General features: G+C 38.1%; 1 protein-coding gene across 1 annotated transcript; it reads right to left on the bottom strand.

Moving 5' to 3' along the window:
- On the bottom strand, window positions 1–26,120 carry LOC123773166 (fatty acid synthase). The gene is made up of 38 exons (XM_045766699.2): window positions 25,981–26,120; window positions 25,514–25,685; window positions 22,205–22,352; window positions 20,340–20,492; window positions 19,914–20,087; window positions 19,518–19,725; window positions 19,184–19,415; window positions 18,808–18,942; window positions 18,549–18,644; window positions 17,317–17,775; window positions 16,363–16,599; window positions 15,845–16,037; window positions 14,957–15,186; window positions 14,648–14,774; window positions 14,252–14,426; window positions 13,353–13,451; window positions 13,059–13,215; window positions 12,368–12,547; window positions 12,024–12,234; window positions 11,684–11,868; window positions 10,596–10,934; window positions 10,154–10,432; window positions 9,507–9,703; window positions 9,067–9,400; window positions 8,756–8,929; window positions 8,357–8,536; window positions 8,016–8,214; window positions 7,666–7,846; window positions 6,831–7,083; window positions 6,439–6,582; window positions 6,053–6,221; window positions 4,416–4,558; window positions 4,064–4,232; window positions 3,716–3,919; window positions 2,729–3,015; window positions 2,185–2,598; window positions 1,668–1,817; window positions 1–1,409 (listed from the first exon to the last, which is right to left on the bottom strand). Exons 2-38 carry the CDS (start codon window positions 25,592–25,594, stop codon window positions 1,272–1,274), a joined length of 7,434 nt encoding a protein of 2,477 aa, XP_045622655.2. The 5' UTR covers window positions 25,595–25,685; window positions 25,981–26,120; the 3' UTR covers window positions 1–1,271.
- Between the last annotated feature and the right edge of the window lie 1,321 nt (window positions 26,121–27,441).

Raw genomic sequence — 27,441 nt, forward strand, 5'->3', positions numbered from 1 at the left:
TTTAAACACTTTGAATTTTTAATGTGAACACAATGTAAATACAAAGTTATATATATATGGGAACATGGGCCTAAAAAATGATACAACTATAAAACAATTTAAGTTATTGCAAGTGGAATAAATATACTTGCTTAGGTAAAACTTAATTCACACATACATCAAATACATTAAAATCATCTCATACAAAAATACTTAAATTAAAATATAGGTAGTCAAAATAAGGATACATTTGTGTCAATAGGCAGGAATGAGCAGGCTAGTATAATGATATGTACCGATTACTTATACTGTAGTGAATTTGACTTGAAGTTACCAGCCATGTCATGATGCTACATCTTCCCATATGTTTACATATTTAAGGAAATATGTGCAGAAAAATATACAAGCACCCTAATATATCTAAATTTTTTTACCAAAGAGCACTGATGGCACTGCAACACTTGTCAAGAGATGAACATACAAGAACACACCTTAAACAGTCCTTTTCAATTAACACATCCCACAGAAATAAGCGAGTAATCAGACTATCACATTAGATATCGATGCACTGAAGTGTGTACCTATGCATTTTACTTAAAATCTAATAAAACTAATAATACTATATAACAGCATTATGTATTTGAACACAGGAATAAGGTGCCTGTGCCATTACATAGACCTATAAATAAATTACAACTTAAAACTAAAATACTGTTCTATGCATACTTAACCCTGTATTTTATGTAAACACTTCTAAGTATACTCAATCCCTTTACTCTGAAGAATATGCTTCATATCTTCCTTGTGTTCCTATACTTGGAACCTAGGATCATCAAAAGTATACCCTAAGTGTACAAGGATAACAAGTCAATGCACTTCACAGCATAAGTTTTGAGGTATATCAAACAAGAAACTTTTCTTGTAATCTCTTGGTCAAAGACAAAAATGAGACTTATCTATGCATAAATAAGCACATGTACAAACAAAACCAAAAGAACAGTTATGAAGCTATTAAAGCTATATTTTGTCTTCACTTTCATCAAGAATATCCTGGTACTAAACTTTTGTTTTTCTTTCTTTTGGTCAGTGCAAAGATATATTGAAGACCTACTCGGTCCAAAAGTCACAATGACATAGTAAATCCTAATGACGTAGTAAATTTAATATCTTGCCCAAGCCCTTTAGTTTTCTCTTTTACCCCCATAACTCCCCTAAAGTTATATCACAGATCACTCCTGGTAATTTTTCTTTTCACCAGAATATAACCACATTCTTTTTTTTGTTCAAGAACACTAACGGAGTTTGGCAGAGAGAGCCGCTTCCTGCAGGAACGCATGCACAAGGTTGGCCACCTGCCGGCCACTGCTTCCCAAAACAAAAGTCTCGTGAGTCCCTGCAACTTCTTCAATTTTAAGAGTTCCTCCTATGATCTGCAATGTCAAAGGTTTATGTAATAGATTGTATTCCTACAATGACCAAAATACCAAATAATGAATTAGTTTTTTTAATAGCATTGCAGCAACAGTCCTTTTTTGTACTGTATAGACTAAAACCAATATGTTACAGTATTTAAAAAATCATTGTCTAATGTTACAAAACAATTAAAACGTTATACAGTACAGTATCTCGCAAAGTAAATTTGTAACCTTGCAACTATTGCAGTCTCCATTAATCCAAGAAATCCTCACCTTGCCGAGTCCATAGTCATGTCCAAGAGCAGCAGCTTGGGGGTTGTCTCTGGCTCGCACCAGGAGTGTAGGTGGTGTGAGGCAACCTTCTGCCTTGTGTCTACTCCCAGCCAGTAGCCTCTGATACAAAAGCTCTGCTGCCTTCACTGCCTACACTCCACACAAAAATGATTTTTGTAATAGTATGTTCCTCATAATTTCACATTTATACAACTTTTAATGGAAACAAAATTTAATTTTATCAATTTATAATTTACATAAGCTTTTTAAATACCCAAACAAACTTATCTATGGCAATTTAATGTATTGCATAAATTTTAAATATTTTATTAACTTATTTCATAGAGTATACTTAATTTTTGCAGCAAATTATAGATTAAGTATGCCATAGTGTAATAAGGGCTGTAAAGTAGCTTTAACCAATATGTTATAGTTTCAATGAGAGTACTTTCAATATACTCCGACTTTAATCAAACTTCCATTACGTAAAATACTCCAACAATTCACAACACATTACCTGCTGGTGGTCATCATGCTGAGAATCGACACCTGCCTCCATTCTCTTCTGGTTTATCAGCTCCGCCACCAGGTTCACTCGTTCCTCCCACGAGTTTAAACCTAGCAGTGACTTTTTCAGTGTGGCGGGATCAACGGATGTGAACTGCATGGCAAAAACTATTAACATCTCTACCTGGTCCTGGGCCTCGTTGTTTACTCTGCTCGACTCGTGTACAGGCAAGCTTGAAACGTGCCTAGATTTGTAGCCTTCAATGATGCCAGACACATAAGATTGAGAGCCATCCAACAAAACAATTGAAATTGGGGTGCGATTCTTTGCTTCCAGAAGACGGGCCATTTCAAGGGCTACTGCAGTACCAAACGAGTACCCTCCAATGGCATAATCTCCTGATGGGTGCAACTCTTGCAATTTCTGTTTAAAAGCAGTCAATTTTATTATTCTAATTTATAATGCTGTCTTAAATATAAAACAATGTGCTGTATACAGGTTAAAATAAGAATGTATATAAATTCTTTTACTATGTAACTCATCAAATTCTCACCTGAACCAACACCTCTGCCATCTCTGTAATTGATTTGTGGGAAACGTCAGGTGGGTACTGCAGGCCATAGACAGGTCGGTCGAGGCCTTGTGCTATCTCGGTGAGGGGAACTGCTGTGCCCTGTATAGGAGCTGCTAGGAACAGTGGAACATTGGAATTGCTAGTCTCTCGCAGCATTGTAACACGACCCTCTGGCACCAAGGGCAGGGTAAGCCATGGCTGGGGTAGCACCTGCACCATCTCAGACTTTGGCTTTACTGTGCCTTCGGATGATGTGGCTTCAGGTCCTGCAAAAATCAATTACACAATGCTACATTATTTGTACTAATATAAGCAAATCTAGATAAGGTTTCAGGTTGAGTTTTGGTTCCAATTAAACAAATAATAATAATTATAAATTATACTACCCCTCACTCCCTTTGCCCACCAAGTTAGCACTTAACAAGGCATGGAATTACCAACACTGGCAACAAATATCAAAAAGTTCTTGATACAGTAAAACATGTTAAAAAAAATACCTGTAGTTGAAAAATGTGAGCACATTAGTGGAAAAATATGCCTTATACATAGTATATTATGCCATGTATTTTGGCATTATACTTATATATTATACATGTATTTTGTATACATGCCCTTTTTATTACTGTATTACAGTTGGGTTGGCAACATAGGCAGCTGCTCTGGCAGCCCATGTGGTCCATATGCTCTACAACAATCTTGTGTTTATATCCCTGAATTTAACCAAGTGCCACCATTTCTCTAGTGGCCTTAAGAACAGGAAGCCAGTGGCTTGTCTATATATATACACACACACACACACACATTCACATATATGTATGTATGCACAATGTATACATGTATTTTCATGAATCTGTACATGAGAACAGGAGATTCTGTTCAGGAGATGCAGGACCAAATGGCCAAAACACAACCCCGAAAAACAAAAATAAATAAATAAATAAATAAATAAATAAGACGGGTTCTTACCTTCATCTGAAGTCTGTCTGTGGGTACCATCTTGCTTATCCATGTCTTGAAGCATGCGGAGTGTGAGGTCCCTAACTTGAGCAGGAGTGAGTACTAGGTCAGCCTCCCTCTCCAAAGTTTGTTTCACTTCCACACTCATGAGAGAGTCCAGGCCCAGGTCTCCAAGTGTCACATCTAGGGGAGCCTTTGAAATATTTTTCATTCCTGTAACAAGAATGATTTTCTAGATAGTGACAAAAGACTGCAATAGATCATGCATTAAATTAACTAACAAAAAGCAATACAAATTCAAAATTTCACAAAAATAAGCTAGCACATCTTAAAACACTATTTGGGTGAGAAACATACCTAAGATGTTAGCAACAGATTTGACGAGCGATGCTCCACCACTAGCATCAGCCTTGGTAGAGTTTCTGGTAGCAAGGCAAAGTGATGACACTATTGAAGAGCCACTGAGTAATAGCACATCTAGGCTCTCTAACACCGACCGTACTGATTGTGGTTTTGTTCCACCCACCTGTTGAGAATACATTTCAATTAAGACTTGCAGGGGGAAAGAGAGAGAAAGAAAAAGAAAAAGAAAAAGAAGAAAAAAAAAAAAAAAAAAAAAAAAAAAAAAGTGCTAACCAAGTATAACACTTATTTTTTATTTAAAGCATTATAACATTTACAACATTCAGTCCTACTACTAATCACTGACCTCCACATTTCCGAGGGTGTTGGCAAGAATGCCAACTTCACCAATACCGCCCCATTGCACAGCAACACCAGGAAGGCCAGCCCTTACCCTGGATTCAACAACTCTTTCACACACGCTGTTAGCCCACCCATAGTTTGTCTGGCCTGCAAATTCACATTCAAATTAATAACACCACAACACAGCTGGCTTTGAAATTATTATTTCAACAAATTTTCTCCTCTGCATTCTGTCAATTTAAGATCTGAAAAGATATATACTGTATATCAAATTATTATTATGTTTAGAATCTGTACACTTCAGGATGCATGACGTGCAAGTCGCCTCCTACATGTACAATTAATTTCTGTTGCACCTTAAATATATTTGTGCACATGTGCATGCACTGTAGCAGTTTTTGCCATGAATGATACATTAACAAGGGTTCACAGTTGTTAACAAAGAAGTTACACATGTCCTAGTGATATTTAAGCATCGCAGGATACAGGGAAGCGTGACTCGTGGGTATGCGAATGTTCCTCAACGCTTGCCTTAATGTTGATGGCGCTAAACACTGAACTTTCATTCAAATGACTTGCCTTTGTCATCGAGAGAAAATTCAGTTTTTGCCTTTTGTGGCCCGTCACCAAACCAGATAATTTATTATCCCTGAGGAACATTCTGTACAAATTACAATCTGATTATGATATTCTTCACCACCATAAGACTTTATTTATCCTTCATGCTATGAAGGAATTTGGAAGTCACTTCTGTCTAGCCTGCCTCTTTCAGGATGGACTGGACCACAGAACTATCTTTAAAATGGGTACAGTACAGTGCATCTGAATTAATTTTTTTAGATTAGCCCTTACTTATCCCTATCTGATGTGTTTCTGCTGTGCTACAGTATATGTTATAAGCAACCATTTCACTTTGGAAAATGGCAAGCTTTATGCAGGTCACCAATCTATGACAAGGTTTCTCGCTTTCAGTCAGCTTCTGGCATGCAAACGGCTCAAATTTCCTATGCGAAGCCTTTCATGCAACGGTTTTGTTTAGACATATAGCATCCTCTTCACTTTATGTCCGAACTCCTCCTTTACTGCATCATCTCACTGCTGAGGACTTTCAGATGGAATTTTGGATCTATTCTCTGATCAGAAGCAGGAAAGGCATGGCTAGCGACTTACCATTTGACCCTGCAAATCCAGACTAGTGGACACACTAAAAGACTACAGTATACACACAACATTACTTGGGAAAGGGTGAGGATGGGAGGGAAAAAAACACCACCTGCTTACAACATGCTTTTATGTCTAGCTTCAGACAAAATTAATTACTTTTAAGAGTAAAATTCATGTGGATTCCACCTCGTGTTGGTGTTTGAATGCACAATAGAGCTGATTAGTGGAGAAAAAAAGAAAATAGGAATTGCTAACCTTTGATTATATATAAGCAGCTCAGGAATAAGAAATTTACCAAAACCTTGAAACAAAGTGAAATCTACATTAACTTCTCCATACTATTATACAAGAAGAGCAACATATATATAGATAATCCAATAAAAGTCAGCAGACTCCTAGATGATACTACTGCTTAACTAAGACTTGTTATAAGTATCTTTTGGAACTATGGAACTATTAAACTATGGAACTGCTTACCAGCATTGCCCCTGCCACATGCAACACTGGAGAAGGCGACCCACATGTGCAAGTCTGGGCAGAAGGTACGAGAAGCAGCATCGAGGGCAACTGCTCCATCACCCTTGACAGTGTTTACGATGCTGAAGGTCTCTGTTGTCTGGTTCTCCAGTAGAGAATCTTGCAGCACCTATCATAACCAATTGCTTTAAATTTATTAATTTTTCTAATTAAACTTTTTCCACTACATATGTTCCTTTGCACATTTCATGTTCCATTTATTTTTTATATACAGTACTTAAAACACTTATGATTTTAAACCATCTTTAACATTAAATACAAACAAATATAAAATATCAATGCATATTCAAACAAGTTATACACAAAGTTAAATTAACATGTCTCACCATAGCAAGATGAAATATGCCACCAATAGGTCCCTCTTCAGCAGCCTTTTGCAGGAGTGTGGTAGCCCCAGCAAAGGTAGAGGCATCCTGTGTCATTATCCGCACACTTGCACCCAAGTTCAGCCACCGTCGCATACAGAGTGCCTGTGGCAATACCACAATTTCCATCAACAGAGCAGTTTACAGTTTCCGACCGATTTAGGGTGAATGTAGTCACATTACAATTATTAACAAAGTTTAGAATTTTTTAACTAATTTATTAAATGTTCTAGTAGCAAGATTCAAATAACTGCAGTCCCTTCCTTACACAAAAAAATTACAGTACTGTACACAAAAATACCAGTACTATTGTATTTTATCATATGAAAGAAATGATGTACTCTTCTACATACCTGATATCCAGTGTTGATGCCTCGTCGAGAAGTGAGCACAAGTTTCCTGGCCCCACGACTGATCAGCCAACCAGCCAGCTCCAATCCAAGTCCACCCAACCCACCCGTTATGATATACACCATGTGAGCGTGAGCAGTCACTCTAGGTACTGCCGACACCAAGGTAGTGTTTTGTGAGGTGGGCGAGTTACTGGTCACCTCAGGCTTCACCTCCAGCACAACTTTACCAATGTGTTTGCCTGTTGCCATATATCTGCAAGAATATTAAAACACTAGATTGTAGTCTTTCTTTATCCAGACAAAATTATAAACTTTAAACATTAAACAGCAAGATTTAATTACCGTATGCCACTCCCTCTTTGGCCGTGGTAATTTAATTTTGGATCCACTCTTTTTCTTGAATCTACAGTGCAGTATATAGAGCTAAAATTAATGTCATTTTTTTAATTTATTTTGTATCTACAGTATAGCATAATCTGCCCTTTCTAGTGATCATAATAAAAAATAAATTCATTGTGGGAAAAACTTTAAAAAATTTCCCTGAAATTACACGTCGTTTCTCTCTACCATTCAACCGTAGTCACATATAGATGAGAAATTGCCAAATATTCATGAATTACAGCAATATAATTAAAATTAACAAGCTCCAACATTTCAAACATTTCAAATACAAATAATGTATTCGATTAACATACTCAATTCATTTATAACATTAGGCCATGCAGTATAACATTAGTTATATTATTAATAATATATTATTAAGTACATATAATAATACTTAGTATATTAATATACAAAACCCTCTGTATACCTAACTAGTTAAGAACAATCATACCTGAATGCATCTTCAGCGCAGTCCCTAGTGAATAATGTGGCTGCAAGGGGCGTCACCACTCCGTTCTTTAAGCCCTCCTTCACAAGACGGTTGAGGCGTTGTCGCTCTTCAGGAGTGGCTTCAAATAAAGCATCCAGCAAGATACCATGGAAAGTCACATTCTTCAGGAATACTGCCATGCCTGCAATTAAGAAGTGACTTACTCTAATAAAAATGTTAAGTTAACCCTTTGAAAAAAATCTAGAAGTACTACCATTTTTACAGTTTATTGTACAATACACCAGAATGCAATTGAATGGCAAGCAACTTAGTCTTAAATATCTTCTTAAATATTGCTCCCTACTACCCACCCAAGGCTGTGTTGTTGGAGAGATCAGCCTTGCCTATCTCAAGGAAGCGACCATGCTCCCTCAGGCACCTGACGGAGGCCTGTAGTAGCTCCCCGGCCAGAGAGTTTAGTACAACGTCCACCCCACTGCCTCCAGTTCGCTCCAGTACTGCGTACTCGAAGCTCACATCTCGTGAATTAGCAAAGTTCTCGTCTTTCAGCTGTGAGTAGGAGCAGTGACTGTTTTAATAGGCTTTGAAACAATTTACTAAATATCAGTATCATGACACGTTATAACTTTTTACATAATAACAACGACTGACAATGAATACAGAACATAACGCATATTAAATCTCAACCTACCTGAGGAAATCTTTTCTGCAAGAATTCCTTCTTTTGTGTAGTACTAACGGTGGTATAAACAGTGCAAGATAGGGATAAGGCAATACTAATGGCTGCCTGTCCCACACCACCAGAACCAGCATGGATGAGCACACTTTCCCCTTGTCGCAGCCCTCCACGTACCACCAATGCATAGTAAGCCTGTGGAAATAAGATTCCAATTTTACATACTGTACTGTACTTTTATTCAGTAAATTATTTTTTTTAATTTCAGCTCCAATTTGTAACAAGGCAAAGTTAATCTTAAATATTTTTATCAGTCTTACCTGAACTATTTCAATAAATTTAAGCTTGTATATGCAGATATAGCATGATCCAAAACACTACACATGGTAGTCTTAAAAGAACTATTTTACGTACCGTGGCATATACCACAGGAACAGTAGCAGCGTCTTTGAGAGACCAAGAGGCAGGAACGGGCCAAGTGAGTAGTGTGTCAGCCCTCACACTAGTGGCCAACCCACCAGCAGCAACCAGACCCATCACACGTTTCCCACCACTCGTACCAGAAAATTCTAGTCCCAAGATGCACTCCTGGAATGGAAGTAGGTCGAGTAAAATCACGGTGAAAAAATATAAGACCCTTAAAACTTTTTTGATAAGCAACTACAGTACTATAGTTATGTGAAATTGCAAATATAAAGAATAACTATGTAATTTCTCTGTCACACCTTCATTGCCAGATCTCCTGGTAAAGCATCTGGTGGCAGTTTTCCTGTGGCCAGCATCACGTCACGGAAGTTCAATGGCGCATAGTAGACTTCACACACCTTCATATCTCTCTCGCATGATTCTTGTGAGGCCATTTGGAACCAAGTGAGAGAGGCTAAGTCGCCACGAGTGGCTACATTCAATAAAGCATGTGTGGACGGCTGAGGTGCAAGTTGACTCAATGGTACATGTCTGTATGTTCCCCAAACCTTGCCTTGACGAACATTGATGGCCAAGTCACGAGCAAGCAAATCTGGGTCTAATATAGCCTTTCCTTCAGGAACAAACACACATCTGTAAAAACGTATGATATTTATTAGCAACTCTTGTGTATCAAAATGTTCAGAATTTTATGCTTAAAAATTAAAGAATTGGGATCGGTACTATCAAAAATATTTACCGGATTTTTTCTCCCCCAGGTTCCCTCCTGAGGCAATTTACAAGTCCTAGGATACCCGATGAGGGTTCACCTGAAGAGACGAGCCACAAATTTTCAATGGTAGGATCCAGTATCTTTTCCTTAAGCATATTCACCCAGGAGTAGTTAGCATCAGTACCACAAATTTCCAATGTTGCATGTGAAACCTCCACCTGGGTCTGAGTAAAAAGGTACAAGCCTAATTTAAGAATGACAACTAATAATAAACTTTCCAAATATAACATTACAAACAGGATGTGATCCATACATCAAAACAAGCCCCATAATACCAGCTTATGAACTAGTGTGTACAACTTCAGCAACACACAGTATCTACATTACTGTATTCATATTGTATTGAAATGTCAGATGTGTTCACAAGTGATAAGCCCATCATTCAGATAACCTTGTTAGTTTGTAACCTTTCCTGTATGAAGTTACTCTTCATCTCCATGTTGATCTTAAGCCCATCAAGATACAAGTGTACCTACTTTAAACAAGATTAGAAAGATTAAAGCTTTTTTATTTAGACATGCTAACAAGCATACTGTATACAAAAATAAGCTGGTATAACAGGGTAATCTATATTACAAATTTTACTTCTTCCCTTTACTTTAGGTACAACATACCTTTCTGAATAATTTCATGCCAATCTTCTCTGCTGAAGCAATCTCATGGCACCCAGCACCTTTTAAAATCTCTTCTACACTTTCATTGTTTGTCATGATAAATGAGCCATAATTCAGTTTGTCAACTATCTCCAAATCTTGACACTGGTGGAGGATAAGAAGATGTGGGGGTGGAGACAGGGTTGAGGCAAGGTCAGCCTTTACAACTACTCCTGCAGAGTGGAGACTTTCCTGCTCTTCCCCCGATAATTTTTCAGCTGTGTGAAGGATGTAGTCAATCTGTTTGGAATGAACATGTCAATTGTTTTCTTGCCTAAACAAGATACATACAAGTGTTGATACTCTTTATTGCCTATCAACAATTAGACATATATTCATCTTCCAAAAACATGAAGTCTAGAATTTGTTATCATGATCCAATAGGAAATATATTTGGACTTGCCTTAAGCTGTGGCTTTAAGGCGAGAAGTTCTGCAAGTGGTAGTGCCACAGCTGTATCTAGGATGGAGGTGTTTGAAGCTGCAGAAGCCGTGCTCTCTACAATCTTCAGCCCATGACCTAACAAGTTCTCTAGGGTTATGTCCAGAAGCAGCCCTAGGTGTGTTTCCTTTGAAATACAAGATTCAATCTTACATTCTTCAGTCAAATGAAGTGGGACAAACTGGTAGGTCTCTAACAGAGGGCGGTCTTGGGTAGGTCTCCTTGGGGCGAGTGTGGCCTTCAGCCCTTGAATAAGTACTCCCTGGCAAGATGTTACTCCAATACGAGAGTTGTGCTGTACCTGGCAAGGGTTCAAAAGAAAAAATTATAAATACAATAATTTTTTTTTGTATTGTTTGACAACTTTACCTCTAGTATATAATACAATACTGTACATTAAGTACATATGACTGTCAGTGGCCCAGTGCTTGCAGTGCTAACTCAGCACAAAGTCACACTTTCAATATAGATTTATAGTGTTTGAATGTAAAATTTATGTCTGCCCGCAGTAGTATGACCAGCCCAAGGAGGAAGAGGCATCATAACATTTAAGTTTATTTATGCCCTACTATGTATTGATATAGGAAAAAGATTATGGCTAGGGGGAGTGATGATGACATGTTTGCTTTCATATCGGGCCATTTAATGGTACATGTACACATACTCACATGTACATATAAATGTATAAGAGTTGGCAAGATAGCAAGAGACTACAAGATGACCTAGACCAAACAAAGGATGGTCTAAATAATGGCTACTAGAGTTTAGGCAATAAGTAATGAAATTCTGTGTAGGGAATAGGGGGGCCAGACACAAAGTACACAGATTAAATCCTTCAAGAATCAGGTACAAAGAGACCTGGGGGTTGTTATCTCACCATATCTGTCCCCTGAAGCCCACATTCAATTTGATAACACAATAGCAGCATATACTAAGGTGGTCAACATAAGAACTGTATTTGGAAACCTAAGGAATTATTCAGGACCATGTATATCTCCTTATAGTAAACCTTATCAACACTGTCATGCAGAACATGCTACAAGTACTTACAGTCACTGACTTAAGGTCATCTTCCTCCTTTACATTACATAGGAGCTTGCTGGGGTCAACAGTAAATTTGCGTATTCTAGTGGGAAGCATCAGTGCACGCTGCTTAGCTCCAACTAGGGAGAACTGGAGCATTGTATCAAGGAACGATACCCAATTCTCTTTCCACATGAGAGTCCCATACGTTCCTTGCAAATTACAAAATCCAGATGAAGCAATTGGCAAAATAAAAATATAGTACAGTACTCTATATTAAAAAATGGGCAAATGAATAAGAATTAGTATATGAACAGTATAAGAATTACTTTTCACCAACGTAAGCTGCATACACTAGTTTTTTCACCTTTTAGATTTGTTTGTGCAATGCCCTGGAAGATTCCCCCATAATGATACCCTCGAAGTCTAAGTTCCTGGTATACATCCTTCTGTTGAAGAATTTCACCATTTCCTTCAGCTGATGAAGTCAGGAAATCCACCAAAGACTTGCTTTCACCAGACTGTTCTACTCCCAAGTGAATACATCCAGAGGCTGCCACCGAATCACTTACAACCACCTAAAAAAGTATTAATGCACTTAAGTTTAACCAAATTTTGGCATTTTATTTTCATTACAGTATAAAAAATATTTAGAAGAGTAATATACTTTTAACTTCAAATATAAAACACACTAACGAGCTTTATTCTTACCTCAAACTCTCCCTTAACAAGCAAGATCCTGACAACAAGAGTGGTGGTAGTGGGAGCAGCAGCATTGTTAGAAGGGGAGGAGAGGACAGTGGCCTGGTGGAGTGTCACATTGCTGAAGGTGACGGGGGTCTCCTCCCACTGTGTGCCCTTCAGGCGGCACAATGCTTGCCAAGCCAACACCTGCAAGCAATAGAGTAAGCTTTATGGGGATACAGTGACATTTTAAATTAAATATATTTTAATGAGGGTGCTGTTTACCATGTAAAATGAAATGGATAACTGCATATATAAAATCATTACATACTGTTCACAAATTTATGTACCAGTACCCTGCATACCAGTATCTAGATATCTATACTATACAGTTAACAAATCTAAATAGGATAAATTTTTTTTTTTTTTTTTTTTTGAGATACATACAAGAGTTGTTACATTCTTATACAGCCACTAGTACGCGTAGCGTTTCGGGCAGGTCCCTGGAATACGATCCTCCCCGCGAAGAATCGTTTTTTCATCCAAGTACACATTTTACTGTTGCGTTAAACAGAGGCTACAGTTAAGGATTTGCGCCCAGTAAATCCTCCCCGGCCAGGATACGAACCCATGACACAGCGCTCGCGGAACGCCAGGCGAGTGTCTTACCACTACACCATGGAGACTGGTTTATTTTATGTCTTTATGCTTTACCCACCAGGTAGCCTGTGGCAGGGAAGATAACACGTCCATCAATAGTGTGGCCTTCAAGGTACTGATGCTCCTCGGACTCCAAGTCCACCTTCACCTCATACTCGGAGCCTGCGGGAGAGGTGCTGAAGCGGGCCACATCCCACTCCTGACAATGGTCCCACCTTCACACAAAGTTAAAATTCTATTATATATATATATATATATACCAAGTCTTTAATTGATCATGTAATAATAGTAATTGGAAATATTAAACATTCTTTTGTGCATTTTGATATAAACCAAGACATTTTATTATTACCTGATAAGGCTGGCAATGGATGGAGTGGAAGACGGAACAGGCATAGCAAGTGGAGGGTAAAGGACTCCTACATCAATGCTCACACCACCTAGGTACATCCTAAAGATAAAAAAAATGCCAGTTAGTAATATTTGTCACTTCTGCACTTCAGATTTTCAGCAAAGAACTAGTTTTGTCAAGCAAAATATTGCTCTGCAAAGGAGAGTAAATCAAGGCCACAAATTCACTATACTGTAATTTAACAATTTGTCAAATCCGAATCTTAAACAAACGTAATACCCAACGTATATCATTTGTTGATTAGATGATTAAGAAAATGTGATTATTGTTCATGCACTTTAATGTACAATATTTTTAAAGAACATTAATAAGCCATATACTGTACAGTAAAATACACTCGCTAGTAGAATTACCACACCTATCCATTCTCTTACAATTTTTACGTAAAGTGAGGTACTTTAACCAGGTGTTAACACTCCTATTCTCTATTTTTCACTATTGACCATGCATTAACTTTTCAACTTTAATCTTTCACCTTTTGCATTTGTGAAAGCCTCTCCATTTTTTAATCTATTTTATGTTTTTTAACACTTCCCATGTGATAAAAGATTTCCGGATATTCCTTTTACAGGCTATCACAGTTTCTCCCACCATCCACAGTCCCCTTACCTTACCTTGAGGTTACCTTGAGGTTACCTTATTATTACCCCCACTATATAACAAACACCTCTTGTACCCATTCATCATGTGTACAATGCCTTTAGGCTCTCAACCTTTATTAGTATTACAAAACACTTATTGCATTTAAATTTCAATCATTCCATACATAGTCAAGTGCAGGCATGTTTGGGGAAAAATGGAACTCTTGTCCCCGAGCCTTGGCATTTTTCTTTACTTACTTTCCAAGGGATTCCAAGAAGTGTGTCAGAGGGCACTTTGCATCCTTCCTGATGAGAGGGATGGGTGTAGCTTGTGGCAATGACCTCCTTAGTATGGCCTGCAGCAGACCATGAGGAGACACTTCTACTACCACAGAATTGGCATGAACCTTTTCCAGTGCCTCGGCAAACAGTACTGAAATAAATTACAGTACTAGTACCATTATATTTAATTAAACAATAAAATTATTACAACTCGTGCATGCAATAAAATTAAAGAAAGCATTAAAACTGACTTTACTCAGAATATACTATCACAAAATTGTATTACTGTACAGTACTAAAATTCTTAAAAACGTCTTATTCTCCTATCATAGGTACAATAGTTAACAAAACCAAGTTATACACATGACAGACCTGGAGAGAGGAGATTGTTGACAAGGTAATCAGCAGAGGCAAGGTTGACCTCTGGGCAATCCCACCGAGTCTCTGGCACTGACGAACTAACCCACCGTGATGACCGTTGCCGAGCACATGGGATGATCTGAATTGAAAGTTTTTAACAATATATAACATTAATCATTTACAGTATTACAATACAGTACAGTCATCATTTAATATTGAACTATCATTAGAACCAAAGGAAATTTACTGATGCCTAATATACCTTTTCGAGTACAGTGACCAGATTACCAACATTAGGTCTACATTACCCATGAACTGTACCTTGCTTAGCTCTCTGAAGAGACATGGGGCAGCAGACTTGAGGGAGGGATGGTGGAAGGCAACACCTTCAGACTTTACTGCACGACAGAATATTCCATCACTGGTGAGCTTTTCTAGCACCTCCTTGATGGCGTCTTGTGGACCAGAGAGCGTGACGGAGTCATGGGCATTGTGACAAGCTACAATCACACCATCTTTGCACCACTTCTCTGCCTCTTGTGCACTCAGACCTGACAAATGTTATATGGTATTAATTTAAAAAGGTACTATACCTTCAAATTCTAGTTCTGTGGCAAGACAGATCCTCCAAAATCTTCATTAATTCTAGAGCAGGTTGATGAATAATCTGAATTTCCATTTTTTTTTTTTTTTATAACTCTCTTGGCCATTCCTAAATTGTCTGAATTTTTACTGCAAATGATAATATTCCAGCATAGACTAAAATATAAACCAATTTTGTGTGCACACAAATGCTGACTAATATAGTGTAAAAAAGAAAATTACTTTTGCTTTCAGTAGAACAGTCAGGGCTTGGTAGTTTAGTGACCGGCAAACTAAAGTTATAATACCATATCTGAATACCTGCCCGAAATGCTACACGTTAGGCTTTGCAAGAATGTAAAAATACTAATCTTGTGTAATTTCACCAACCCATTGTACCTTCTTGTGAATAAATTATTATATTCAATCTCAAAATTCTGCAGCCAGTCTGGCCTTGACTTCAGGTTCTCAATGCCAGATTTAGGAAGGCCTCACTATGTTATGCAAATTAAGGATAATTATATAAAATCTATGCTTCACGTCAAATGTGGAACCCAGAATAAGATTGAAAAATTCTAACTGCAGTAAACACACTAACCATCAATAAATTTACTAGCATCAACTTACCAACTGCAGCCATAGCACCAGGAGGAAGGGTGGCTTCTTGCACAGCTCTGCCTCGCCAATAGGCTGCCAGCACCGTTTGCTCTGCTGTCAAAGCCCCATCAGCGTAAGCACATCCCAGTTCCCCAACACTGTGTCCTACCATCCCTGCCACCTCCTGCACCCCAACTTTTCTTAGTAGATCCAGAAGGCCCACCTGACATTATCAGGAAAAGAAAAACCTTAAGTAACAATTCTTAATGGTCATATACAGTATTTCCTACAGTACACTAGATTACTCTAGTTTTACATAAAAGCTGGTAATCACAGCATAACTTTTAAGATACACATTTACTATCACTACTCTGTAGTCATTAAAGTGGGTTCTACTCTTTATACTCTAATAATTGTATACTAACTAATGTCTTCACAGACCATCTTCATCTTACTTTAAGTCTTGCTAATAATTTGCTTCATTATAAATACTGTATTTCAATAAAATATGCAGTACATTACTGTACTTGTACATTTTAATACTGTACCTGCATGGCAGCAATTGCAGAAAAACTGGCTGCTGTTGAGGACATTACAAGAGGGTCTTCACTTGTCAGAATTTGAACAAGGTCAAGTCCGAGTGGCAGGAGGGCAGCATGACATCTCCTGACCGAGGCAGCAAATATAGGCAGGCGAAGGAGGGACCGGCCACAGCCACTCCACTGTGAGCCCATGCCGGAGAAGACCAGCCAGAGGGGCCGCGGAGAGGGCGAAGCACGGGACACCTGTACCAGGTGGTATAATTAGGTTATGACCATGTAAATTTAAGAACATCTTATTTTGCAATGTACTTTATAAATGCTAACATATTTGTTTTTTTGCTTTAAGTATTCCTTCAAAATCACTACCATAGAACACTTTCCTCCACTTTAAGTACAGAGTTGAAAAATTTTCATTGCAGTTCTGTATTGTATTTTAATTCCATAAACTTTTTTTTTTACCATTCTACTTTGAGTGATTCACTCCTGTGGAAATGAAGCAATCACTTCATATAGCCTTCTAACCACACATCCTATCTTTTCTTCATAATCAGCACAGTATTGGTATTACACTTTCATTGTAATCGCTCTCCCAGTCTTTGCTTTCAAGCAAATTTATCAAGTGTACAAGTATTTAAATTCAACACTAATGCCTTTCATATTCATTCTGGTTTCCAACCCAATTTCCTACTCTATTACCATTTACATTATTTTTTTTAATACTTGTTGCCACTAGGATCAATACTTACCCACAACTTTATTAATTTTCACAATTCATTTTCTGCCACACATTTGCATTTACCAAGTTTCATACATTCCACCTACAGTATCCCTACCATGAACCAAGTTCCTTTTTAATATTTGTCTTAATTCAAACCATAACAGCACATGATCACCATATTTTGTGTACAGTGTGATATATCGGCCCATGTTTAGGGTCTCTATGCATTAACATTTTCTTACCTGCAAAACTTCTTTCCCAGAGTTAACAGCAACATAACCACGAGCAGGGTGACTGTTGGTGGGCATATCACACAGTTTGTCGAAGAGACTACAGAGTGCCGGGGTCGCCCTTTCTTTGATTCCTTCTAGTAGCGTTGTCACTGCCTCTTCAGTGCGACCAGAGGCCAATACCAGCCTTGGCTGGTCATCGGAGAACGAACCAACTGCCAAATCCTCTTTAGTATGTTTCTCAGCTGTGTCCATAGTAAAGCTACATTCTTCTGGAATTAATCCATTGGGAGAGGATGCTGGGTTTATTCTTTGCGTGGAGGGTATGAGAATACCTCGCGAGTGATTTGGAGTTGTGAGCTTGGGGTAATCTCCTGGGGAATGCAGGAGAACATGCACATTGGCACCACCAAAACCAAAGCTGTTCACGGCTGCATAACCACCAGACCAGGGGGTGTTCTGGCTTACAACCTGTCAACCATAATCATTACATATTAAAACTTTACTCTAGCATACTCTTAATTCACTTTTACACTCTTTATGATTAAGTACTTTACTCTAATTTACCTTTTAACAAACTGAAGCGGCTCCAAATACAACACTAATACATGCACATTACCATACTTTCATAAAAACAGTAATATACAAAACAAATGTATTAGATGAGAATACAGTTGTGTGAAATTAAACCATGTTATGGCCATAATGCGATATATACATAATGCAATATCTCTATTCACCACACCTTGTATTAATCAAATTGGCTGGAAAGTTGGGGATGGGATGTTGAAACTTAAGGATAATCTCTACAATGTGAGCCCATTAGGAGAGAGAAAAAAAAGTATGACAAGCACGCTAATCCATGTTGATAGATCTGGGTTAGAATATTTCAACCATTTTTACGTTTCATTAAATTAATGCCTCAAATTTGTTAAAAGACCAAGTTTGGATTAATCATCACTGCACTCCAAAATATTTTATTGGTTTTATTGGCCCAGGTAGTATATAAACATTGATTAATCTATTTAGTCCTCTCAAGGATTGAAAGTTTTGACAAAGCAGCCAATAGAAAATAGAATATTGTACTAAATATGACCCCAAAGACCAATAAAACATTAGAAAATCTTTGAGAGGTAAAAACTAATCACAAAGAATGATTTAAGTAATGATTCATCAACCATTTGTAATTTTACAAATTATACACCAACATTTGAGATTATCAAGAATTCAAAGAAGTTTTGTACCTTTATACTCCCGTCCAGTAGTGATGGTATGTTGGGATTGGGGGAACTGAAGTGCAGATTTCCAGGTAGCTCTTTCCGTTGCATTGCCAGCAATACCTGAACCATAATGTATGTAGTATGCATGAAGGATATTATTGGCAATATGAAACCATTTCACTTTAAAAATCATTAATACTGACTGTACATGTTGAGCAAGTAACTACAAAAAGACCAATTTAAAATAGCTATGTTGGTATTGTAGTAGAGAAACTTTACCAACCTTTACTATGGAGCAGAGCCCAGAAGCAGGTTCTGAATGGCCCATATTAGATTTAACCGAGCCCATCAGGAGAGGGTTTGAGCGACCAGGGCAAAACACCTCTGCTAAAGCACCCACTTCCTGTGGATCACCTGCCTGAGAAAGCACATGATATTAACACACAGTTTAGGCTATTATGCTATTATAATGTTAAAAGGCAATTAATATAATTTAAGCAGAGTCATGAAGGATAATTGCAATGTCAATTTCCATAGTCCCCTATGAATATTTTTATTTGGTTCACTAAATTCTATGAAAATTTAGTTACACCGATGTAAAAATAATTTTTTTAGCATGCATGCTTTCATATTGTAAGAAGTGGCATCATAAGACAAACCTTTGTGCCAGTTCCATGGGCTTCAATGTAGGAAACCTCTAGGGGAGATATTCCAGCATGGTTGTAAACCTCTTGCAGAAGTTCTCTCTGTACTTTGCCTGAAGGAAAAGTGACTCCCTCACTCTTGTTCCCATCAGTGTTGGCCCGAGCATGGACAACATGGGCATACACCCTGCGAGCATCTGATGCCCGCTGCAGGAATATCACCACTGCTGCCTCACTCCTCACATACCTGAGATTGCAGTTTCCAATTTAATTTTCCTAAATTAAAAATATAATTAACAACCCTTTATTCATATCAATAAAGAAAAAATGGATATGACTGAATACTAACCCATCACCAGAGGCATCAAAGGACTTGCATTTTCCATCAGGAGCAAGCATATTGAGGGCATTGAACTGCATCGAGTTCTGGGGTTTGAGAGTAAGGTTGGTACCCCCCACCACTGCTGCCTCCACCTCTCCTTCAGACACTGCTGACCATGCTGTTTGAAGTGCTATCATTGACGATGAGCAAGCTGTGTCTATTGCAAAGCTGGGACCTACAGGAGAAGACGTTTCTTACTATGATTGCTATAAAATTACCAATAGTGTTTGTAGTGCCCATTTGCTAAGTAAATTGCTCAACCCAACCCACTCTTTAAACTCGTCAAATTAAAAAAATATTAATAGAATAAAGCCAAAATAAACTTTTGGCATGTTTATTTAGTGCCTATAAAAGATAACTTACCCTTGAAGTCAAATGTGTAAGACAATCTGTTGGGGAACATGGCACGACAACAGCCAGTGAGGGCATAGCCGGATACATTTGCTGGGTCAGCTGTCCATGCCTCCTCACTCTCACTGCTGCTCACACCAACATACACACCCACACGACGCCCACGTAACTCACTCGGGTTCACACCTATAAAGTGCTACCAGAATTAAAGAGGGCAAGAAGTGAATGTTTTAATGTTTATCTATTTAGAGCAAGAAAAGATGAATCTACCAAATTCTTCAACAGTATTGTTACAGTTATGTACAGTACTGCAGAGAAAATGACATTAAAAATATATATACTGTACAGTAAATATTTATCCATTTGCCATCCAATAACTTTTGTTGAAGGTGTTCTAAATTACAAGTATTGTACTATAAGAAAATCACAGGACATTACCAGCATCAAGAATAGCCTCATAAGTTAGCTCGAGCAGGAGACGCAGTTGGGGGTCCATGGCATGAGCTTGTCTTGGCGATACACTGAAGAAAGCACTGTCAAAGTGGGCCAGGTCGGGAAGCTTGCCAGAGCGTAGTGGCAGACCATGAACGCCTGGGAACACAGTAGAGCGACATTTAACACACACATTTGGTCCACAACAATATTCGAGACTAATTTACTATAATAAGCTTACAGGAAACGGAAGTTTAAAATTACTAAAATTATGGTATAAGCAAATATTTCATCTTGAGAAGTTACTATAATGTAATTTACTTCAAAGCTTTAGGGTTTAAGAGAAACAAGATTTTAACCATTTTCAGACATTAATGAGACAGGGAGGAAACATTAACCTTCAAGACAAGTTATTTACTTTAGCTCTAATGAACAGTAATAAAATATTTAATGATTGAAACAGTTGTAAACAAGTGGTCAAGTGTCATGTATCATCAGCTGATACTAGTATTTTAAGTAAATAATTACACTACACTAGGGGGGGGACATAATTACAGTGTACAGTATCTGCATAATAAAGTTTTAATTTAATGGTTATTATTTTATGAAGTTAATCCAATGCATACAAAACCTATATAAATAATTTTCATTTAAGCAAAAGTACACACACAAATAGGATATAAAAATGTACGAATCATGGGTAGGACAGTTACAATGCCTAAAGCCACTAATACACTGTGCATTTTTGGTATAAAATGGAAAAAACTAGGATTTAAAACTAAATGAGAAAAAATAGAGAATTATGTAGATCAATAGAAAAATGGTAAAGGGTCATTATCAAGTATATGTAACCATTGCACTAGCAAAAAATACAAAATGCTCCACATTAATATAAACATTTAAATTGTCAGCATTGTGATAGTTGCTAGCATCAAAAGACTAGTTGCTATAAAAATAATAAAACGAGACTATGGTACTTCAATACTGTACTTGGAACTTGCCTAAGATGTCTTCATTAAGCTATCATTGGAGTTGGTATAAAAGAAAAAAAAATTTAGTACTAATGATATTTAGTGTTATGGTAGTAATATACATGACTAATAAATTTTTTATTGGTTGTGGTTGAAAAAATTTGCATTACTGTAATTTAAGAAACATTTATTCAGAAAAAAAGCAGTGAAAGGATCTTGAAATAGTGGAGAGTCAGAATCCACCATTCACTAAAAGTTGCACAACAAGTTGAAGCTGCAGTAAAAGAAAGCTAACCAAACCCTAGGAATACAGTAGTCAAGCAAATCTTTGATTCAAGAAAAGTTATTCAGCTGTAAGGTGGTGCTGTTTGGGGCACCAGAGATTGAGGACAGGAAGGACAGGATTAAATTATCTGATCCACTTGGATTATTGTATTCAAGCAGGGAGACCTTATCTCCAGACATATCTGTGATGGAGAAAGTTCAACACTGGACAACAAAAAATCATTCCTGAACCAAGTCAACTCTCATACCAGGAACAATTAAGGGCCCCAGAACTAACACTGCAAACCTGACATGACAGGGCTGATCATCATCAAAACAATGGGGTTATAAACTCATGGAACTGCCTACCTGCCAAAGCAATAAAAGCCAAAACATTGCTGAATTTTAAGATCCAGCTCAATAAAATCAGGACAAATGGGAGGGACCTTTGACAAGATGCCTGCTTTCTGTCTTTTGGGGTTGCTAGAGAGATGGTGGCCCTCAATAAAAAAATTTTGTCTGAACAAAATAGACCTACCTGTATCTGAATATGAAATAAGTACAGTTAATAACTAAACCCATTTTTGGGGGGGGAGGGGGAATTAAAAACTAGTGGATAGTGTGTGGGCAGCTTACCGGGGGTCCAGCGGCGGGAGTCCTCGGTGACCATGTCGACACCAGAGAAGAGGTTGTCAGCAAACTCCTGCACATTGTTGCTCTCCGGGAAGCGGCCAGACATTCCGCTCACCACCACCCCTTCTCTCCCACCAGCCTTGGCACTCTTCTGTATACAAGATCGTTAGACATTATCAATACTGTACTTAATTTGTTTAACTACAGCATACACAATATTTTATTTAACCTAAAGAGGAAAACACTATTTTGGATTAATATATAATAATCCACCAGTCATGTATGAACTGTTAAGTCACAAAATACCACTTGACAGGGTACCCAGTTGTGCCCGGGTCTCTCCTACCTCCTCTCAATTCAACCCCCCCCTCTGCCCCTCTCAATTCAACCCCCCCCTTTCTGCCCCTCTCAATTCAACCCCCCCCCCCCTCTGCCCCTCTCAATTCAACCCCCCCCTTTCTGCCCCTCTCAATTCAACCCCCCCCCCTCTGCCCCTCTCAATTCAACCCCCCCGCCCCCTCTGCCCCTCTCAATTCAACCCCCACTCTTCTGCTCATCTTAAAAAAATTACTATTACAAACACCTGAAAAACACAAAAGAAAAAATTATGGAAAACAAATCCTCCATTTAAGACTATGAAAATTGCAGGTCACTAATAGCCAATACTTCTTAAAAGTGTGGCACCAAGGCTGACCTTGACTGGCCTATGACACTCCCATACCACCCATGTGGCATCTTGAAAAGTTGGGCAAGACTAGCTAGCCCCAAGTGTCTGGCCTCCAAATGTGGACCTCTTTTATAGATATCTACGTATAGTTGCCCTATACATGTTACTCTGAAAATAACATTGCCCATAGTTTACTTCATTTATTATTTATATACAAGTACATTGTTTGTGAGAGAACATAACACTGGTGTTCTTACAGAGCCCCTAACACACAGCATTTACTGAATTTATCTGAGGGAACTAATACTAGTGGCCTCAATGAGGACAGGAAGCCAGCGGCTTGTTAAAGGTCCCCCCAAATCTGTGTTGAGTGTGAATATCACCGCCTGCCATTCAGAACATCTCATCTAATATCTCTTATTCATTCTAACATTCATCTAACATCTCTTAGAGAACATCTAAGAGATGTTAGAAGTGTATGTAACATAGTAAACCCCACATTGTTTGAGTTAGGAAAATACCCTGTCAAATGTAAATGCTTTCCTATTTTGCACCAGTAAGTTTTTAAGGGTTGACAAATGTTAATCTTGATAAGTTATTTACTTAAGACTTAATCAAGACCCAGCTGTGCCTGGGTACAAGTGAAAGGATGAACAACCCAGCAGGTTTTCATCCTATTGGGGAGTGTTGTACATGCTGTTATGGCGGTGTAAAACTTAACCCCCCCTACCATTTTCCTTGATTTTTTCCCAGTAGGACTTTAAAATTTAACAATTTTGACACATACTGCTTCGACGGGTAGGCGGTTCAATGGGTTTATAACGCTGTAGGTGAAAACGCATCCTGTTTCCAATCCTAAATTGTGGTGGCAGGCTTAGCTAAATGAATTGTGGGGTTCAGTCCCTGAGCCCATTATGTGCCTCTGTAATCCTTTCCACTACCACCCACAAGATGGGTATGGGGTGCATAATAAATGAACTAAACTAAGTCCTACATTTCGGGCAGAATTATGCACCCCCAAACCCATCCTGCGGGTCTGACAAAGTTCATGTGAATTTATAGTCTTGCAGAGCCACCAACATGCATGCACTATTGCACTTCAGCTGTCATCGACCTTCTTGTATACAAAAAATTTTCCCCGGAAAAAAACTCCCCACTTGCCAGTCACTGCTCACGGCTTTCTCCTCCACAAGCGTTGGTTTCCATTGTTTTTCTACAAATATACTTATATTCGCTTTCATTTCTTAAATATACCAACGGTCTGAATACGGATTTAACCAACTATCAGAGAAAGTTATAAATGTAAAGAAATAAAAGGAAAAGCCTGAATGAAGCATAATTATCTAAATCAGCTTGATTATTTTGTACGTCATAGAAATTGCCCATTTATCTTATAAATTAAACTCATGATCAATATTTTTCAGAGATCTTCACATATGTATATTTATACTGGCTTAAATTGATCTAGCATCAGTTTCCCCGACTGTGGCCTTGACACCCATTTTCTTTAGCTGTCACTATCCCAACTTGGAATATTGATCATTTTCATGATTAACATTCACCAAATGCTAGATTATTTAGTAAATACAATTAAACTATGGGCTTCATTTATATACTTTGCTATATAGCCACACTAATTTTGTGGATACATAATTATGTACAAATGCCAACCAAATTTCATCTCTAAGTTTTTTATACATTATTCATTGGACTTTTATTAACTTTCAAATTATTGCAAGTTTTCATGCATACCACCATTACTATTAGTAAGTTTAGTTTCAGTTTCCACCACCTGAAGTTATTTCAAAAGCTGTAACTTTGAAATAACTTCAAAATCATGTATAAAATATTTTGTTTGCCGTAAGACCTGCCCGAAACGCTACATATGCTTGTTAATGTATTTTTAGAAATGTAAATACATACAAAAAACTATAATCTAAAAAACAAATTACCATTTATCTCTAAGTAATGTCATCGCATTAATATCAATTTAATAACAAGCTTAGCCTAAGCATAGGTACACACCATGTACGTTTTGGTGCCTTATTACGCAAGAGGGGTATATATATAATATAGGTCAACAGATGCCTGCAAGTGTATCTAATATTCGCCAACGACTTTCACAATACAACCGTCCATCTTAAGATGGGCAGCATCCCTAGCTGGGCCGAGCCTGCCGTTATCCTGCTGACAGCTCGCACCTGTGTCGCCAGCCGGCAAAACATGCCGGTCTGCGACGTAAATTTACTTCACAGATTCACAAGGAATACACACAATAATTCACAGCCAGGCTCGAGACAGACGATATACACAATGCTCAAAACCAATTTAATAGATAGATATATTAAGATTAGATAAATATATTTAGTTTAAGGACCTGCCCGAAACGCTGCGCGTACTAGTGGCTTTACAAGAATGCAATTACTATGCTATGTATCCTCACAATCCCAATGTACCTTATTTATATATATTTATTTATATATATACAAATAAATATATATTTAAAATGTGTATATTTAAGAGCATCAGCGTCTAATTTGATGTTAAAAGACAAACTACTCCGATCCAAGAGCAGGGATTGTCAACAGCCAATTATCGAGACAAACCCACGAGCCTGGCCACACAAACTAGCCTTGGAGACTCACCTTCGTGTCATTGGCGAGCTGTGTGATCACCTGTGGGTCGGCAGGCTTGGCCTCGGCCAGGGTCTCTGCGTAAGCTGGCATGCCGGCAAATTGGTTGTCGTCTGGGGGGCTGTCAAGGTGTTCACTGGTAGGCCGACAGCTGTGTACGGGCTGCCAGTAAGCGTAGGCCTATCTGTAAATGGGACACCTTCAGTTTGCACCATTCTTATAGGCACACCTTAATTATATGTTCTAATGTTGAAATCAATGATTTGGAGTTTACTTAAATTTTTATATAAACAAAATTCTGCACAAATAAGCCACAATAACACATGAATTCAGCTGATTAAAAAGCTTCATTTTCCGACATAAGCCTATTAAAAAAAAATGTCCAAACTGCTTGTCGTTCAACTCTATGGGGTTCCTCTGGTGTTTTTTATATAACGACACTTGTAACACTTCCACTTAAGACTAGTCAACGTACTTACTCAAACTACAGAGCACTTAAGTTTTCTGCTTTTCGCACAGCAGACGACCTATTTCGTGTTATCCCGGTGAACACTCCTTGTACACTGGAAGATGATACCTCGCCCCGGCTTTATAGGGTCTTTAAACAGCAATTTCCAGGCGGGACTCAGGCGAGGTGGTACCATGTGGCGTCACCCAATCAGCGCCTCGGCAGCCCCGACGTCACACCGGCCGCTGGAGCCTCAGCCAATGAGCGTGCGGGTTACGCCTGCAGCCGCCCCGCCATGTTTGTATGGCGTGATGCGCCGGGGAAATGTTTGACAGCATTCGCCATGCAGCGCGCCTCTCGCTATTGATCCCTGACGCACACGTGATAACCTCACGCCGATACCTGACGCTAGGTTGATATGCATTCTTGACCTCATGACCAGACTTACACAACATGAGCATCCCTCACTATAATTTCTAGTCTCCCTCACTTGCCTCATTTGCAGTCCCAGTGGCTCAGTGGTAAAGCACTCACTCTGCACTTTGCAGGCGATTTGGCCTGGGTTTGTATCCTGGCCGGGAAGGATTGACTGGGTGCCAATCCTTAACTGTACGCCTCTATTCCCCCAGCAGTTGCTGAGTACCTGTTTGTTAAACGATTTGGCAGGTCGTATTCCGGGGAAAATTAGGATTAAAGTCCTGCTCGAAACACTATGCGTGCTGTTGGCTTTACAAGAATGTAAGAACTCTTGAATAAATAAAATAACAAAATAATAGCCTATCACAGAACATCGTTCAATGAACTGCATTTTCCCTTATAACCGGACGAAACGGAGAGAATAACAATGAACCAAGGAGGTACACAAAATATATAAGTTATGAGGAGAAGCAAACAAAACATAAGGTAGGGTGACGGGGGGAGAATATTTTTCATGAAAAACACAACATTGCTGAGAATAGAATAAATTAATATACTGTTTTAAAAACTCTAAAAAGACAAAAAAATACAATGTACATTGAATACAAAGTAAAATTAATATATATACAAATTATATATACTACCCTTTTTCCTGCCATAAGTGGTACCCCCTTTATATATAATATATATATATATATATATATATATATATATATATATATATATATATATATATATATATATATATATATATATATATATATATATATATATATATATATATATATGTCGTACCTAGTAGCCAGAACGCACTTCTCAGCCTACTATGCAAGGCTCGATTTGCCTAATAAGCCAAGTTTTCCTGAATTAATATATTTTCTCTAATTTTTTTCTTATGAAATGATAAAGCTACCCAATTCATTATGTATGAGGTCAATTTCTTTTTATTGGAGTTAAAATTAACGTAGATATATGACCGAACCTAACCAACCCTACCTAACCTAACCTAACCTATCTTTATAGGCTAGGTTAGGTTAGGTAGCCGAAAAAGTTAGGTTAGGTTAGGTTAGGTAGG

This window comes from Procambarus clarkii, chromosome 81 (assembly GCF_040958095.1).
Source record: "Procambarus clarkii isolate CNS0578487 chromosome 81, FALCON_Pclarkii_2.0, whole genome shotgun sequence".
Taxonomy (NCBI): domain Eukaryota; kingdom Metazoa; phylum Arthropoda; class Malacostraca; order Decapoda; family Cambaridae; genus Procambarus; species Procambarus clarkii.